This window comes from Callithrix jacchus, chromosome 9 (genome assembly GCF_049354715.1).
Source record: "Callithrix jacchus isolate 240 chromosome 9, calJac240_pri, whole genome shotgun sequence".
Classification (NCBI taxonomy): Eukaryota; Metazoa; Chordata; class Mammalia; order Primates; family Cebidae; genus Callithrix; species Callithrix jacchus.
The window spans coordinates 124,375,963-124,395,109 of record NC_133510.1 but is presented as its reverse complement, the minus strand read 5'-3'; the positions used below and the strand labels follow the sequence as shown (position 1 = coordinate 124,395,109).

Here is a 19,147-nt window from a genome sequence, read left to right as displayed (position 1 = left end):
CTGCCTGCTTCCAACCATGACTCATGCCTTACTTCCCTGTACTGTTTATGGCACATACAGGTCTCTAAGTTCTGTAAACCTGCTATGCTTTTCCTGCCCCAGGACCTTTGCACATATTGTTCTCTCTGCTGAGAGTGCTCCTTCCTTCCCCATTCACTATTTAAGTAGTGCTCATCCTTCAAATTTTAGCTAAAACATTCCTTCCTCAGGTAGGCTGACCCCAGTAGGCTAAATTCCCCTGCTATAAGCTCTCATGGCCTCATTTGCCTCTTCACCATGATACTCAGCACCAGTTGCCAGATTCCATTTGCTTGAATTATTTTTCATCTCTTCATATTTTCATGAGACCAGCAACCTTATTTATCCTCGATCTCTGGAGAGTGTCTCAATGAACAGTTGTTGAACAAATGTGTCCATGAACGAGTTAACTGTGATTTGGGGACCTTCTGAAAGGAAAGGAAAGAAAGAAGACTTAAATAAATTTTACATCATTTTTTTAATTATCAAAACAGTGACATTAAGGACACTTACATCACCAGGCTAAAATCAGGAAGGGTTTAAAAAGTAATTCCCCATTCGAATGAGGAATGAAAGTTCATTACCGATATTATATGAAATCAGCCAAGAGAAAGCAGATCCCTTCTTTTCTGACACAGAGATGAAGCCATGAATCCTGGCAGTTACCATAGCAGAAGACAGCTTTTAAGTATAAGAAAACACATCCTACAAAATGTGACTCCCATCGCCTGTGGAGATGACATTATTTTCTACAATAAACTAAAACTAAGAATACAACGATGACGCCTGTTATTGTGGGACGTGTGTGACATGTTACACAGTTGAAGCGACACGTCACTCTCTCGCCCAGAGCATCAGTGGGGAAGGTGAGGAAAAGCAGATGGATCCAGTGATGATTTGTCATTTCACATTTTGACTCCATCTGCGGCCTCATTAAGGTGACAGAAATGTACTAGGAATAAGGCACCAAATACGAAGGTACAAAGGCCCAGAGGCCATCAGAATGGAAACCTGTAACAGTGACATAGAATTCCTGGAGTAAAGAAGTGTCAACTCCAAAGAAATCATATATAATAATGCACTTTAAAAAATATCTTTGAAAAGGTAGTGAAAAATCAAAGTTCAATCTGGCATAATTAACTTGGTTCCTGAGTTTAAAGCCAGATAAAACCCTGTATCAAAAACGTTTTTATTCATGCTGTTCTACACGAATAGCCTAGAAAGCTGCTGGTTTTTAAAAGGTATCAAAATGGTAACTCTTAGAATATGTATAAAAAATTCACAGATCCTTTATCAGTCGCAATATTTAACAGTGGTCTCCAAACTGTTTGATTAAATGGTCGTTGTTTAGAAACAGTTAAATAGCCAACTCTGGTGACAAAACCAGGGAAAGGAAACCCTAAAGCAGGATCCTAACACCTGTCACTATGCATTTTCCTATTCTTAGCAGTCGATGATGGAGATGGGAAAGGTGTGGTTGTGGGTTGTTTTTGAAGTAGCTAGCATCCAGACTGCGTCAATTCTGAATGGCTGCAAAGTACAGGGTGTTAATGGTATCAAGGCAGCTTTTTAGTCACTTTCAGTCATAGCATTGTTTTGTTTTTTTTTTGAGACGGAGTTTCGCTCTTATTACCCAGGCTGGAGTGCAATGGCGCGATCTCGGCTCACCGCAACCTCTGCCTCCTGGGTTCAGGCAATTCTCCTGCCTCAGCCTCCTGAGTAGCTGGGATTACAGGCATGCGCCACCATGCCCAGCTAATTTTTTGTATTTTTAGTGGAGACGGGGTTTCACCATGTTGACCAGGATGGTCTCGATCTCTCGACCTCGTGATCCACCCGCCTTGGCCTCCCAAAGTGCTGGGATTACAGGCTTGAGCCACCACGCCCGGCCGTTTTTTGTTTTTTTTTGTTTTTTTTTTTTTGAGACAGAGCCTTGCTCTGTCATCCAGGCTAGAGTGCAGTGGCATGATCTCAGTTCACTGCAACCTCAACCTCCCAGGTTCAAGTGATTCTCCTGCCTCAGCCTCCCGAGTAGCTGGGATTACAGGCACCCACCACCATGCCCAGCTAATTTTTGTATTCTTCATAGAGATGGGGTTTCACCATGTTGGCCAGGCTGGTCTTGAACTCTTGACCTCATGATCCACCCACCTTAGCCTTCCAAAGTCCTGAGATGACAGGCGTGAGCCACAGTGCCTGGTCTTCAGTCATAGAATTGTGATGAGGATTGGACTGCATTGGGTAGCTCAGCATTAGATTTGATGGATTCCAGGGCTGGTCTGGTGAGTTAACTGATTTGGGCTATAGCCTGTCTCGAACTGTCCAGTGGAAACCGAAGTTCCTGAGGGTTCCAGGGTTGACCTGGGCTCCCTAAGAACATTAGAACCAGGGAAGGTATGGGCTGAGTCTGTGTGCGCATTCGTCAGGCTAGCTCTCTGTTCCAGTTATCTTGCTGTGGAACAAACAAGCCCGAAACTTAGTGACTTAAGATAGCATTTTGATTTTCTGCATTTATGGGGAAGTTGTTACTTGGGATGTATCATGCAGTATCAGTCACATGTTAGTAGGGTCCAGAATCACCTGAAGACTTCTCTCTTATGTTTGGTGACCAAGCTTGGATGGCTTGAAAGCTGGGGCTGGTCAGGCACTTTCCACATGGCTGCTTGGGCTTCCTCATAGCAGGGCGGTCTCAGGATAGGCAGACATTTTTTTTTTTTGAGATGGAGTCTTGCTCTGTCACCCAGCCTGGAGTGCAGTGGCATGATCTCAGCTCAATGTAACCTCTACCTCCCAGGTTCAAGCATTTCTCCCGTCGCAGCCTGTTGATAGCTAGGGCTACAGGTACCTACCACCGTGTCCAGCTAATTTTCATATTTTCAGTAGAGCTGTGGTTTCACCATGTTGGTGAGTTGGGTCTCAGACTCCTGACCTTATGTGATCAGCCCTCCTCAGCCTCCCAAAGTGCTGGGATTATAGGCATGAGCCACCATGCCCGGCCAGGATAGACAGACTTTTAAATGGAGTCTGGCTTCCCTGGTCGCAAGAGTTCCAAGGGACAGGAAGTAGCAGCTGTCAATCTCTTAAGACCGAGATCTGAAACTGATGCAACACAGCTTTCACTTTTGGATAAAACAATCAGAGCCACCCATACTCAAGGGGAGGAGATAAGACCCTTAGGTCTTGGGGGATTTGAGTATCAAAGTGTTTGTGGCCACCTTTAGTCCTCCACATTCTCCAACCAGAACCAAAAAGCTTTGTTTTTAGTTGGCCATTATCCTAGTCTGACCGCATAATGAAATGTTTTGCATTCACATAGCTCTTTACACATTAACAAGACAGTTTATGTACACCTAATTTATCCTCACAGTATCTCTGACATAGTAGTTGGGCAATGGGGAAGCAGAGGCAGAGGCGAGAGGCCTAGGGTCACACACAGCTTCCTAGGGACAGCGTTGAGACTTACATCTGAATCTCTCTGCTCTCTGTCCAGGCAGAGGGATTCTGGTTTGTTTAACCAGGTTACTTTGCTCTCAGACACAGAGTGCTATAGAAGATGAAAAGCACATTTCCCTTTGGGTGAAAATGTGCCCACAGAGCTTTGCAGGTGAAGTTCAAGATGCTAGCAAAGGTCATGTTAATGTGGCTACCACAGCACCCTGCTATCAGTAAGGACTTTATTTTTATTTTTTGAGACGGAGTTTGCTGTGTTTCCCAGGCTGGAGTGCAGTGGCGCAATCTTGGCTCACTGAAATCTCCGCCTCCAGGATTCAAGTGATTCTCGTGCCTCAGCCTCCCGAGTAGCTGGGATTATAGGTACATGCCACTATCCCTGGCTAATTTTTGTATTTTTAGTACAGATGGGATTTTGCCTTGTTAACCAGGCTGGTCTCCAACTCCTGACCTCAGGTGATCTGCCTGCCTTGGCCTCCCAAAGTGCTGGGATTACAGGCGTGAGCCACACATCTGGCTTCAGTACGGACTTTTGAAGCCACTGTACTGCCCTTGACTCTTGGGAAACTCTCTCCGGATCCTCCAGCGGCAGCAGCTGGGCAGGATGGCAAAGTCAGCCATGTCCTGGGAGCCGAAGCGCCAGGTGGCATAGCACCTATAGGCACAGTGGCGCAGCTGGCTGTTGGTGGAGTCCACATCCAGTGCCAGCAAGGGGTCCTGGTAGAGCAGGAGGAACTGCAGGATGTGCCTAGACAGGACCAGCTTCCTGAACAGCTCTGAGGTGGTGATGCAGGCCCCCGGCTTTTTCCGGCAGCAGAGCTCCTCCAGGCACCTGTGGCTCTCTGGAAGTTGGGATGGGAGGCAGCTTCCACACTGGCACCAGACTGGGCTGTCCCTGGGTCTAGGAGTTGTCTCCTCTCTAAGCAGCTGCATCTCCTCTGGTTGTCCAGGAGTAGGGGGTGGGTCATGGAGGGCCAGGGGCAGCTTGGACAAGTCTGTGAAGTCCACCGGAGGTCTCTGGAATGGCAAGTTCCCAAACTTATTAGCAAAGACAACCCCTCAGGTTCTAGGTTCTTTAACGTTATTAACCTGGAAAGTTACATTTAATATCACATAAGTTGGAGTAGCTGTCATTCATTAAGTGTGGCTGTCAGGCCCCTGCGTGTTCTGGAAGCATTACCTCATTCAAGCCTTTGAAGTGTCTGTGAGAGATGTATCCTTGTCTCTATTTTACAGATTTTTTTTTTGAGAGGGTATCACTCTGTTTCCCAGGCTGGAGTGCAGTGGTGCGATCTCGGCTCACTGCAACCTCCACCTCCCAAATTCAAGCAATTTTCATGCCTTAGCCTCCTAAGTGGCTGGGATTACAGGTGCATGCCACCATGCCCAGCTAATTCTTTCATATTTTTAGTAGAAAAGATTTCACCATGTTGGCCAGGCTGATCTGGAACTCCTGATCTCAGGTGATCCGGCTGCCTCACCCTCCCAATGTGCTGGGATTACAGGCATGAGCCATTGCTCCTGACCTATTTTATAGATTTTGGAAAATGAAATTCAGAAAAGCCAGGCTTCTGTTGAGATGTCGCCTCTTGGCCTGACCACCCTATCTAGCAGCCTTTCTCCCATGTGATTCTCTTATCACACCATGTTATTCCACATTCTTTACAGGACAGCACTACTGGAAATTGTCTTACTAATTTATGTGTTTACTTGATGACGATTCTTCCATGCGGAAGCAGGGACCGTGTCTGCTTTGTTACTGCCATATCCGTGATGCCTGGGCTGGGGCACAGCTCATGAGAGACAGGAAATACTTGTTGACTTAACACCGCTCTCTCTTTCCCACCATGTTCCCCTTCCTGGCAAATCCACTTTTATTTTATTTTTGAGATGTTGTTTCATTCTTGTTGCCCAGGCTGGAGTGCAATGGCGCGATCTTGGCTCACTGCAACCTCCACGTCCTGGATTTGAGTGATTTTCCTGCTTCAGCCTCCTGAGTAGTTGGGATTACAGGCATGTGCCACCACACCTGGTTAATTTTGTATTTTTAGTAGAGATGGGGTTTCACCACGTTGGTCAGGCTGGTCTTGAACTCCCAACCTCAGGTGATCCGCCCACCTTGGCCTCCTAAAGTGTTGGGATTACAGGCGTGAGCCAGCGCGCCCGGCCAAATCCATTTGCTATTATCTAAGGGAAGTTGCTGTGGTTGCCGTGTCTATTCTTTGGAACATACACTTTCATTTACTGGATGAGGAAGGCCTGAGTCAAGAACACTAAAATTAAATGGTTCTTGTATGTGAATGCTCATAGCAGCATTTTTCACCACAGCCAAAGGGCGGAGACAATGTAAGTGTCCATCAACTGATGAATGGATAAACAAAACATTATGTCCACGTGATGGAATATTATTCAGCCATAAAAAGGAATGAAGTGCTGACACCTGCTATAACACTGATGAATCTAGAAAATACAGTGCGGCATGAAAGAAGCCAGGCACAAAAGGCCATACAGTGTGCGAGTCCATTCACAGGAAATGTACAGAATAGGCAAATCCAGAGAGACTGAGAGTAGATTCGTGGTCACCAGGAGCTGGGGAAAGTGAGGATGGGGAGAGGCTGCTTAGCGGACACAGGTGGTTAAAATTGTAAATTTCATTACATATATTTTACCATAATCACGTGAGTGCACATACACACACACACACACACTGAATACAGTCGTGTGCCACATAGTGACATTTTGGTCAGTGACGGACCACATATATGAGGGTGGTCCCATAAGATTACACTGGAGCTGAAACATTCCTATCCCCTAGTGACATCATGTACGTCATCACGTTGTACTGCAGTGCATTATCGTGTTCGTGGTGACGCTGGCGTAAACAGGCCTACCTCACTGCCAGTTGCATAAAATATAATTAGTATAGGACATAATACTTGATAATAAACAGTTTTGGTACTGGTTTATGTATTTACTATACTATTTATCACTTTAGAATGTATTGCTTCTATTTATTTAAAAACAGTTAAGAAACAGCCTCAGGTGTGTTCTTCAGGAGATACCCAGAAGAAAGCCTTGCTATTATGGAGATGATGGCGCTGTGTGTGTTACTGTCCCTGAAGACCTTCCAGTGGGACAAGACGTGGAGGCAAAAGATGGTGATATTGATGATCTGGAGCCTAGGCTAATGTATGTATTTGTGAATTGGTTTTTTTCTTTTGAGAGAGGGTCTAGCTCAACTCGGCTCATTGCATCTTCTGCCTCCCAGGTTCAGATGATCCTCCTGCCTCAGCCTCCCAAGTAGCTGAGATTATAGGTATGTGCCACCACACCCGGCTAGTTTTTGTATTTTTAGTAGAGATGGGGTTTCACCATGTTGACCAGGCTGGTCTAGAACTCCTGAACTCAAGTGATCCACCCACCTCAGCCTGGATCACTTTTCAGAACATATCCCCATCATTAAGTGATTTCATACTGAAATCCAACAAAAACATTACAAGAATGGAAAAACTTTGCCCAGTGTTTCTTAAGAAGAGATATAAAAATCCTAAATATGGCTGGGGGTGGTGGCTCATGCCTGTAATCCCAGCACTTTGGGAGGCCGAGGCAGGTGGATCACGAGGTCAAGAGATCGACAACATCCTGGTCAACATGGTGAAACCCCGTCTCTACTAAAAATACAAAAATTAGCTGGGCATGGTGGCACGTGCCTGTAATCCCAGCTACTCAGGAGGCTGAGGCAGAAGAATTGCCTGAACCCAGGAGGCGGAGGTTGCGGTGAGCCAAGATTGCACCATTGCACTCCAACCTGGGTAACGAGAGCAAAACTCCGTCTCAAAAAAAAAAAAAATCCTAAATATTAGTGAATGGAATTCAGTAATAAATACAAAGAATAGTACAACACATTCAAATTGAGTTTACTTCAGGAATGCAAGGTTGGCTTAATATTTGAAAACCAATCAGTGCAATTCACCACATAACAGGAAAAAAAAAAAAAAAGAAAACTCATTGCTATTTCAAAAGGAGCCAAAAAAACTTTTTGTTTTTAAGATGGATTCTTGTCCTGTTGCCCAGGCTAGAGTGCAGTGGTGTGATCTCAGCTCACTGCAGCCTCTGCCTCCCAGGTTCAAGCAATTCTCCCACCTCAGCATCCTGAGTAGCTGGGATTATAGGCGTGCACCACCACGCCTGGATAATTTTTGTATTTTTAATAGAGATAGGATTTCACCATGTTGGCCAGGGTGTTTTTGAGCTCCTGACCTCAGGTGATCCACCTGCCTTGGCATCCCAAAGTGTTGGGATTACAGGCATGAACCTCTGTACCCAGCCAGAAGAAAAAAAAAAGACATTATTTAAGAAATCAATATCCATTAATGATAGAAGTGCTTAGCAAACTAGAAACAGAAGGGAATTTTCTTATCTGATAGTGCATTCTTAAAAACTTACTGCAGGCTGGGCGCAGTGGCTCACACCTGTAATCCCAGTACTTTGGGAGGCTGAGGTGGGCGGATCACCCAAGGTCGGGGTTTGAGACCAGCCTGACAAACGTGGAAAAAATCCCGTCTTTACTAAAAATACAAAATTAGCTGGACATGGTGGTGCATGCTGATAATCCCAGCTACTTGGGAGGTTGAGGCAGGAGAATCGCTTGAACCCCAGAGGTGGAGAGTTTGCAGTGAGCCAAGATCACGTCAACAAGAACAAAACTCCATCCCAAAAAACAACAAAGAAATACACAAAACCTTTCTCCCTAAGATAGGGAATGAGGCAGAGATGGCTGCTGTTGTCACGTCTGTTCAGTACTGTACTGGAGGTCCCAGTCAGTGTCATAAACACTAGGTGTCAGGAAGAGGCAAGGAAGGATTCCTCCCTAGAGCCTTCAGATAGAGAGGGGCCCTACCAACACCTTTATTTCAGACTTCTAGGCTCCAGAACTGTGGCAGAATACACTCTGTTGTTTCAAGCCATTTAGTTTGTGGTAATTCAGCCCTAGGAAATTGAAGACGCACAGCAACCAGAACCGCTGGGGAGAGCGCGGATGAGAGCAACCATTTTGCAGCACGGTTTGTTAGTGTCTCCTAAAACTGAACATATGTCTGTCTTATGACTCGGCAGTTCCACTCTTAGGTAATTGCCCACTAGAGTGCCACATGTTGACCGAAGCAGCACTGTTGGCATTAGCCCCCAACTGGACACTACCCAAATGTCCATCACCAGTAGGATGGCTGAATAAGTTGGATGTTTATAACGTGGAATTATACAATGAGAATGAACTATACACAACATCATGAACAACTCTCACAAAAATAATGTCGAGTAAAGGAAGCCAGACACTCAACTGAGTATATGCTGCTTACATACTACATGATTCAATGTCCAGACAATTCTAGCAGAAATAAAATTAATCCTTAGATACAGGATAATGATTACTTTTAAGGGAGGGTAGTTGGCTGGGTTTGGTACAGCTGAGGTGGGAGGATTGCTTGAGACCAGCCTGGGCAACACAGTGAGACCTCATCTGTAATTAAAAAATACATCTTTTTTTTTTTTTTTGAGACAGAGTCTTGCTCTGTTGCTCAGGCTGGAATGCAGTGGCACAGTCTTGGCTCACGGCAAACTCCATCCCTCAGGTTCAAGCAATTCTCCTGCCTCGGCCTCCCGAGTAGCTGGGATTACATGTGTGCCATCACACCTAGCTAATTTTCGTATTTTTAGTAGAGACGGGGTTTCACCATATTGGCCAGGTTGGTCTTGAACTCCTGACCTCAAGTGATCTGGCTTCCTTGGCCTTCCAAAGTATGGGGATTACAGGTGTGAGCCACCGTGCTTGGCCAAATTTTTAAAATTAAAAAAAGAGAGACGGTAGTGATTGGAAGGGGGCACAAGAGGGACTCCTGCTAGTAATTTTCAGTTTTTTAATCTGAGTGCTGGTTACATGAGTATGTTTACTTTGTTAAAATCCATTAGTTTTGATTTGTACAAGTTTCTAGATGTGTTTAAATTTAATAGTAAATTTTCTTTAAGAAAAAAAGAGCAAAAGTGATTTAACTTACTGGGACTTCCTGGCCCTTGACATTTTGCAGTCTTCTCCCTAGTAGCTGCTGGTTCACCATCCTAATGTGGGATTCATCCACAAAGGACACATACTTTAATGTCTAGAAAAAGATGATTTAAAAGTTTACCCACTTTTGTACAGAATTATCAAGAATTGCCTACCTAAAGGCAATTGTTATTCCCTTTGCCAAATGATAGACTATTGAACAAGCCAGCCCAAAACTCTCATTAACCAAGAATTAATGATTTCTGAGTCTAAAGGTAAAGAAATGGAACACCATGCATCTTTTTTTGGGGGTGGGGGTGTTGGGGAACGGAGTCTCCCTCTGTCTCCAGACTAGAGTGCGGTGGTATGATCTCAGCTCACTGCAGCCTCCGCCTTCCGGGTTCAAGCAATTCCCCTGCCTCAGCCTCCTGAGTAGCTGGGATGACAGGCACCTGCCACCATGCCTGGCTAATTTTTTGTATTTTAGTAGAGACAGGGTTTCACCACATTGGCCAAGATGGTCTCATCTCCTGATCTTGTGATCCTCCCGCCTTGGCCTCCCAAAGTGCTGGAATGAGAGGTGTGAACCATCACGCCCTGCTACCCCACACATCTTAGCTTGTAGATTCAACACAGCCACAGCTTACTACTTAATGTTTTTACATTGGATCCCCCAATTGCTGCATAAAATTCCTTTGTTATATTCTCTCAATTTCAGTGACTGTAGATTCAGTATCTCCAGAAAGTTGTATGACTGCAACTTTAATTATTGATATGTTTGTTAAATTTCATCTCATCTTGGGCCATGAAGTGGTGATTAGTTTTAGCTGCAGAGATGAGCTTTCATTTCAAATTGCGAATGCATGTACAATGGACAGTGAATGGTGCATTCAGCTGCTGGAACAGGACAATCATGTCCTTAAATGAGGGAAAGACAAATAAATTGTCTTTGTTTTTAGGCATCAGAGATTTCTCTTTGGAGGAAATCATGGAGTTGAATGCAGAGGACCTGCTTAATAAGGTCCAGATTAATCAAACCAAAACAATACAGATGATGCTAAAATCCCTGTGACTTCTCCCCCACCTAAGCTCCTTTCCAGAAGCAATTGCTGCTACAATTTTGTGTACATATATACACCCACACATATGTAGATGTGTGTACACTTGTGTATATGTAGCATATACATGTAGAAAATATATAGATTAACTTCTGTGTCTAGTGTTTTTTTTTAAACCTATATATCATATGTATTGTTTGATGGTTTGCTTTTTTTCCTTTTTACAAAATATCTTGGAGATCTCTCGTCAAGCCATATATATACACATATATATGTATGTATGTATGTATTTTTTTTTTTTTTTTTTTTTTGAGATAGAGTTTCCCTCTGTCACCCAGGCTGGAGTCTAGTGGCATGATCTTGGCTCACTGCAACCTTCACCTACCGGGTTCAAGCAATTCTCCTGCCTCAGTCTCCCAAATGGCTGGGACTACAGGTGTACACCACCACACCTGGCTAAGTTTTGTATTCTTAGTAGAGACGGGGTTCACCATGTTGGCCAGGCTGGTCTCAAAACTCTTGCCCTCAAGCGATCTGCCTGCCTCAGCCTCAGCCTCCAAAGTGAGGGGATTACAGGTGTGAGCCACCGTGCCTGGCCTTGGGCCGATTATTTAACCTTCCTGTGGCTCAATTTCCTCATCAATACAAAGAGATAATACTAGCATCTGTTTACACCAAGTGGTTGTGAAGAGTCAGTGAGTTAATATACGAAGCATTTAGAAGCGCTGTGTAAATGTCTGCCATTATTATTATTATTATTATTATTATTTTTTACTTTTTTTTTAAAGATGGGGTTTCACCGTATTGGTCAGGCTGGTCTCAAACTCCTGACCTCAGGTGATCCACCCGCCTCAGCCTCCCAAAGTGCTGGGATTACAGGCATGAGCCACTGTGCCCGGCCTATGTCTGCCATTATTATTATCTATCTCATTTTTTTAAACTGGTGCCTGGTATTCCTTTCTATGGATTTACCATAGTTTCTTTCACCATTCACCTATTGGATATTTGGTTAGATGCTATTTCTTCACTGTGAATAATCATACATTATTAATAATGTAATAAACAATGCTGCATGGAACGTTTTGCATATGTGTACTGCTTGGGTACTCATGTGAGCGTTTCTCTAGGGTAGGTTTGGAGAACTGGAAATGCCAGGCTGTAAAGTACGTCCCATTTAAACATGATTGGTCACTGCCGAATGGTTCTCCAAAGTCGTTATTCTTCTTTTCTTTTTTTTTTGTTTTGGCTATACCAATTTAATAAATGACAAAACAAGCCAGGCACAGTGGCTCACACTTGTCACTCCAGCACTGTGGGAGGCCAAGTGGGTGGATCATTTGAAGTCAGGAGTTCAAGGCCAGCCTGGCCAACATAGTGAAGCCCCCGTCTCTACTAAAAATGCAAAAATTAGATGGGTGTGGTGGTGTGCACCCGTGCTCCCAGTTACTTGGGAGGTTGAGGCAGGAGAATCACTTAAACCTGGGAGGCAGAGGCTGCAGTGAGCCGAGATTGAGACACTACACTCCAGCCTGGGTGACAGAGCAAGACTCTGTCTGAAAGTAAATAAAAATAAATAAATGAATAAATATATGACAAAACGGACAAGTCCTGGACATAAAAATTTGCCTTCCCTCTCTCTTGCCCCTCCATTTTTGTTTCTATTCTTCTCCAAGACCAAATAATGTATCTGAGATACAATTGATGGGGTAGAGCCCAGAGATGTGTCCACTGCAGGATTAAGCCTGTGATTTGGGCCTAACTTTGTGCATTTCTCAGTGACATCATGGAATCTCTCCGTGTCCTGGTGTCCTATGAACACAGTGGCCTCACCGGCTTTGGCTCCACGATGGACTCGCACTTCTTCCTGTAGTAGTATTCATTAACCACGCAGGGCCGACAGCACTTGCACCAGGGATAGATATGGGAGCGACAGCAGTTACTGGAGTAAGTGTTGATGAGAAAGTCAATGAACACAGTGGCCTGGGGAAAACCCAGACAGGCCCACGTTAGTCACTTCCTTCTCCAAAGCATTTTCCTAAAGCTCGAAAAAGAGAATCTCTTACCAGACCGAAATAGGAGAGGGTTGAGCCGATGTACACAACCAGCTGGATAATGTCAAATTTTCCTCCCTAAAAACAGAGTGGGAGAGTTTACTCAGGCGAAATTCAGAGCAATGCTCTTTTGCTTTAACGTGCACTTGTCGGTTCTATCAGGGAGTGGAGCCTCATGCTGGGACTCGGATGGATGTGTTCAAGTGCTCGCCAAGGCAGAGACTTATTTATGCAGATGGAAACGGTGACTCTCAGGCATCCTGCTTCATCTGCGCAGGGCGTGCCTGTACTCACAAAGGTTTTACATGAACAAGCACGGGGGCCCACACATTAAGGGGAGAACCACTGAAGGGCTGTCGTTTTTTCATACAGGGCGAGGGTTTTAGATAAGCTTCTCCTCCAAGAGGTTTGAGATTATTTCAGAAGCAGAGGGAAGGAATGTCTGCATGGACTTGTCTCTCGGGTGGCCTCAGGGTTTTTATTACCAGTGGTCTTTGCGTTCTCAGCTCTGTCTCATTGCTTCTCATCCTGCTTATCACCGTCTTACATAAAAAACATACTCTCGGATAGGGAGTCGTGGGATCTGTTGATTTTTGCATACCTGGCATCCCTTCCTTGCGTCTTCAGAAGGCAACACCCAATTTTCTTTTCAGTCCATGTAGAGTGTGTGTGTGTGTGTGTGTGTGTGTGTGTGTGTTTTGAAGGGGCTGGGTTAGGGGGCTGGTTCGAGACCAACCACTGGGACTATGGCAGGACTGTGGTCACAGTGATTAGTTCAGCAGTGAGTATGCCATTCATAGTGGGCCAATCAGAGCCAATGACATTTATCTGAGACCTTTGCTGAACCTTCTGGCAAACAGTTGTTTTCTTTTCACTGAGGTTGCTAAACCAGTCAGATTGAAGGTGCTGCCTGATACCTTTGTAGACAGATGACCAGTCTGGGGATGATGCCAAGACTGAGAAGTACCTACGTATATAAGACGCAGAGGGCAGTAAGTTCTTGATGAGAATGTTGTTTGAATCCCTGGATCCAGCCATGCTTGAAGCTTAAAAATAATCCCTAGGGTGGGGGGTGGGCATGGTGGCTCACGCCTGTAATTTCAGCACTTTGGGAGGCTGAAGTGGGTGGATCACAAGGTTAGGAGTTCAAGGTCAGGATGGCCAAGATGCTGAAACCCCATCTCTACTAAAAATACAAAAATAAGCTAGTGTGGGTGGCAGGCACCTGTAATCCCAGCTACTTGGGAGGCTGAGGCAGGTGGATCATGAGGTCAAGAGATTAAGACCATCCTGGCCAACATGGTGAAACTGTCTCTACTAAAAATACAAAAATAAGCTGGGTGGGGTGGCGGGCACCTGTAGTCCCTGCTACTCAGGAGGCTGAGGCAAGATAATTGCTTGAACCCAGGAGGTGGATGTTGCAGTGAGCTGAGATCAAGCCACTGCACTCCAGCCTGGCAACAGAGCGAGACTCCATCTCAAAATAAATAAACAAATAAATGAAATAACCCCTGGATTTTTTCAGTTATGTGAACCAGAAAAAGCCAACTCAAAAAAAATTTTTTTTCCTTTAAGCCAATTTGAGTTGGATTCTGTTACTTACAAACTATTTTACAGAGAGATTTCTTTCTCTTTTTACATATCAGAGTATTTTTAAAGCCAAATCTGGGAATTGCCTTCCAGGCCACTCCTGTACTGGTCAGATGACAGCACCCCAAGGACATCTCCCTCCCCTTTTACCCCACCTGTGAAACGCCCAGTGCTAGCTAATGGCTGTGACCAAAAACCTTCCCTCCACGGAGGCCCCACAGCACTCATTAGGACACAGTCCAGGATGCAGGTGCCTGGAGCTGGGAAGGGAGACTTACGGTGCCAAAAACCAGGATGTCAAAACGGATCCCGAAGACTTTTATCAGGGTCCGTTTCTCAACATTGTTTTCCTTGTAGTATTTGGCATATCTGAGGGAAGAAAAAGATCTATTTTTACAAAGATCTCTTTGAAAGTCCTGGGTTTCTTTTCTTTTTTTTTTTTTGAGACAGTGTCTCATTCTGTCACCTAGGCTGGAGTGCAGTAGCGGGATCACTGCTCACTGCAGCCTTGAGTTCCTGGGCTCAGATGATTCTCCCACCTCAGCCTCCCAGGTAGCTGGGACTACAGGCAGGCACCACCATTCTTGGCTAATTCTTTTGTATTTTTTTGAGATGGAGTCTTGCTCTGTCACCAGGCTGGAGTGAGTGCAGTGGCACAATCCCGGCTCACTGCAACCTCTACCTCCTGGGTTCAAGCTATTTTCCTACCTCACCTCCTGAGTAGCTGGGATTAGAGTCACGTGCCATCATACCTGGCTAATTTTTAAATTTTATTTTTATTTTTTTTGAGATGGAGTTTCGCTCTTGTTACCCAGGCTGGAGTACAATGGCATGATCTCAGCTCACCGCAACCTCTGCCTTCTGAGTTCAAGCAATTCTCCTGCCTCAGCCTCCCGAGTAGCTGGGACTACAGGCGCGCACCACCATGCCCAACTAATTTTTGTATTTTTAGTAGAGATGGGGTTTCACCATGTTAACCAGGATGGTCTCGATCTCTTGATCTCATGATCCACCCGCCTTGGCCTCTCAAAGTGCTGGGATTATGGGCGTGAGCCACTGTGCCCGGCCTAATTTTTGTATTTTTAGTAGAGACGGGGTTTCACCATGTTGGCCAGGTTGGAATTTTTTGAAGTTTTTGTAGAGATGGGGTTTTGCCATGTTGCCCAGGCTGGTCTCAAACTCCTAAGCTCAAGTGATTCGCCTGACTTGGCCTCCCAAATTTCTGGGATTATGGGCATAAGCCACCGCATCTGGCCAAAAATGCTGGTATTTTATGGAAGGAAAAGCCCACACAGTGGCCCATCTAGTCCTCATGGTCTGTCCCTGGCTCTGCCACAAGTGGCAGGGGAAGGAACACGATTGAAAGCCCTGGTGGTTGGCCGGGCGCAGTGGCTCACGCCTGTAATCCCAGCACTTTGGGAGGCCGAGGCGGATGGATCAATAGGTCAAGAGATTGAGACCATCCTGGTCAACATGGTGAAACCCCGTCTCTACTAAAAATACAAAACTTAGCTGGGCATGATGGCGCAGCCTGTAGTCCCAGCTACTTGGGAGGCTGAGATAGGAGAATTGCTTGAACCCAGGAAATGGAGGTTGCTGTGAGCCGAGATTGCGCCATTGCACTCCAGCGTGGGTAATAGGAATGAAACTCCGTCTCAAAAAAAAAAAAAAAAAAAAAAAGAAAGCCCTGGTGGCTCTCTCCCACCCTGAACTGAAGAGCATCCCCTCCCTGTGCCACCATCTGTCCTTGCATCATCTCAGAGTGACGGAAAATCAGCTTGTCACTTAAGATTAAAATGCACATTTTAAACCAGAATAGGATTAACATCAAGCAGAGGCATTTAAAAAATAACTTCAAGCAATCTGACTGTTTCTTAAGGGGGAAAAATAAGTTTGCATCTAGAACAAAGTGGGAGTGGCTGGTGGTAAATCTTAGATACCAATGACTGGGCTGGAACAGGCGCACCTCAGCACACTGTATTTTCTTAGCTTCTTTGTGTATGTGTCTATTTGGCAATTAATCACAGGGTCAAACTAAAGGCTGAAGTTGTGTTTTTTGTTTTGTTTTGGTTTGGTTTTTTGAGGTGGGGTCTTGTTCTGTCACCAGATTGAAGAGCACTGGCATGATCCTAACTCACGGCAACCGCCACCTCCTGGGCCCGAGTGATACTCCCACCTCAGCCTCCCAAGTAGCTGGGTTGGGACTACAGGCATTTTTCTGCTGGGCATGGTGGTTCACGCCTGTAATCTTAGCACTTTGGGAGGCCAAGACAGGTGGATCACTTGAGGTCAGGAGTTCGAGACTAGCCTGGCCAACATGGTGAAACCCCGTCTCTACTAAAAATATACAAATTAGCCATGCATGGTGGCACATGCCTGTAATCCTAGCTACTCAGGAGGCTGAGGCTTAAGAATCGCTTGAACCAGGGAGACAGAGGTTGCAGTGAGCCGAGATCGCACCACACCATTCCAGCCTGGGCTGCAGAGCAAGGCTGTCTCAAAAAAAAAAAATAAATTAATTAAAACATGTTTTAGAGTCAGGGTCTCATTCTTTGAACCAGGCTGCAGTGCAGTGGGGTGATCACAGCTTGTTGCAGCCTTGAACTTCTGGCTTCGAGCCATCCTTTCATCTTGGCCTCCCAAGGCTGAAATTGTTTACATCTCTCCTGCAATCCAGCTTTTGTGAGGGTGTGAAAATCATATTACAATCCCTCCAATCAATCCCATAGCTACCTCCTTTTCTAACTCCCCAGTTTTTCTCCTTAGGGGCAGGTAGGGTGAGGGCCAGACATTTAGAGACCACCTCTGAACCCAGAACCCACTGGCATTATTCAAAGTCCTTAACCCTAAGCTGTTTCCCCAGTCCTCCCTTGCCCTTCCATTGGAAAACACAACAAAGCTTCTAGACCATTCTTGCCCCTTAATTCTGCCTCCTCACTAAATCTGGTACTTCCTCCTGTGGCCCTGTCTAGTGTGACAATGCCTGGTGTGGTCTGGCATGTCGTGGTGTGGCCCCATCTCTTGGGAAAAGTATGTAATAAATTCTTTTTGACCAGGTGTGGTGGCTCACACCTGTAATCCCAGCACTTTGGGAGGCCAAGGCGGGCAGATCACCTGAGGTCAGGAGTTTGAGAGCAGCCTGGCCAACATGGTAAAACCTCATCTCTACTAAAAATACAAAAATTAGCTGGTGTGGTGGCAGGTACCAGTAATTCCAGCTACTTGGTAGGCTGAGGCAGGAGAATCACTTGAACCGAGGAGGCGGAGGCTTCAGTGAGCCAAGATCACGCCACCACTATACTCTAGCCTGGGTGACAGAGCAAGAATCTAAAAAAAAAAAAAAAAATCTTCTTTCAGTGGCATTGATCTCTGTCTGCCATCACTCAGTACTAACTTTATAAATTAAGCCCCGGGCACAAATCACCACAGTCACTCCTAATATGCAGTCCTCACCAGTGCTGTAGTCAGGAAAAGTGGTGTATTTTGTTTTTCAAGAATAATTACAGAGGCTTAAAATGAATGCTTCATAAAACTTTTAAATCTGCCCCTTCTTACCACCACTTTTTGATAGTTGTTTTTACATAAGGTTATAAATACATATATATTTTTTCTGAGTTATTAATACAGATGTGGGGAGAGAAGAAAGCAGATGGAAGATGCTCTGCTGAAAAATAGGAACATCTGAAATGCTTTTTAAAAAACCTCTCAGCCAGATGCGGGGCTCACGCCTGTAATCCCAGCACTTTGGGAGGCCGAGGCAGGCGGATCACGAGGTCAGGAGTTGGAGACCAGCCTGACTCACATAGTGAAACCCCATCTCTACTAAAAATACAAAAATTAGCCAGGCGTGGTGGTGCATGACTGTAATCCCAGCTACTCAGCAGGCTGAGGCAGGAGAATCACTTGAACCTGGGAGGCGAAGGTTGCAGTGAGCCAAGATCGTGCCATTGCACTCTAACCTGGGCAACAAGAGCAAAACTCCATCTCAAAAAACAAAACAAAACAAAAACAGAAAAACACCAAAACCCTCTCAAGACCTGACACTGAAATCGATTAGATATTCTCAGGCACTGTAGTTCCTGTTTCTGACGGGAGGGAATTCAGTTTCTTTGCATGTGATTACTCCAAGAGAACTTTTTCTCCTGCTGCTATATTGAGTGATTCGTCTTTCTATTGTTGTTGTTGATATGTTTTCATTTTTTTGACTCTGTCTTCCAGGCTGGAGTACAGTGGCTCAAATATAGCTCGCTGCAGTGATTCTCCTTCAAGTGATTCTCCTACCGCAGCCTCCTAAGTAACTGGGATTACAGGCATGCACCACCACGCCTGGCTAATTTTGTATTTTTAGTAGAGATGGTGTTTCACCATGTTGGCCAGACTGGTCTTGAACTCCTGACCTCGTGATCTGCCTGCCTTGGCCTCCCAAAGTGCTGGGATTACAGGTGTGAGCCACCACGCCAGGCCCCCCCCCGCCTTTTTCTTTGAGACTGTCTCACCCTGTCACCCAGGCTGGAGTGCAGTGGTGTGATTTTAGCTCACTGCAGCCTCCACCTCTCAAGTTCAAGCAATTCTCCTGCCTCAGCCTCCCAAGTAGCTGGTATTACAGGCAGGCACCAACACACCCGGCTAATTTTTGTTTTTTTTTTTAGTAGAGATGGGGTTTCGGCATGTTGGTCAGGCTGGTCTCAAACTCCTGATCTCAAGTGATCTGCCTGCCTCAGCCTCCCAAAGTGCTGGGATTATAGATGTGAGTCATGGTGCCTGGCCGGTCATGTACATTTCTAACAAGCTCCTACGTGATGCTGATGCTGGGGACTGCACTTTGAGAACCACCAGTCTAGACCATAAATCCTAAAGGGATTCAGATAAGCTTTTCCAAATCACTTCCTGTGTATACTGCTGTTTATATGAAGTTTAAGAACAGGCAAAACTCATGTAAG

The 19,147-nt window shown here is 45.3% G+C and overlaps 1 protein-coding gene and 1 long non-coding RNA gene across 3 annotated transcripts in view; one reads left to right on the top strand and one right to left on the bottom strand.

Moving 5' to 3' along the window:
* Positions 1–6,616, top strand: part of LOC118144372 (uncharacterized) — a 30,638-nt gene extending 24,022 nt beyond the window's left edge. The window contains exon 5 of the long non-coding RNA XR_013522168.1: positions 6,524–6,616. This is a non-coding gene — a long non-coding RNA (uncharacterized LOC118144372). The remainder of the gene's footprint in view (positions 1–6,523) is intronic.
* P2RX7 (purinergic receptor P2X 7) overlaps positions 225–19,147 on the bottom strand; it is a 54,257-nt gene continuing 35,334 nt past the window's right edge. Inside the window, exons 9-13 of one of the 2 annotated variants that reach the window (XM_017976434.4) lie at positions 14,486–14,576; positions 12,630–12,695; positions 12,397–12,546; positions 9,522–9,623; positions 225–446 (exon numbers count right to left, since the gene is read on the bottom strand). In XM_017976434.4, the coding sequence (XP_017831923.3) occupies positions 357–446; positions 9,522–9,623; positions 12,397–12,546; positions 12,630–12,695; positions 14,486–14,576 (499 nt within the window). In that variant the 3' untranslated portion in view covers positions 225–356. Of the gene's footprint in view, positions 447–477; positions 4,486–9,521; positions 9,624–12,396; positions 12,547–12,629; positions 12,696–14,485; positions 14,577–19,147 lie in introns of those variants that run through there. The other variant, XM_002753098.5, reaches the window with a different exon arrangement.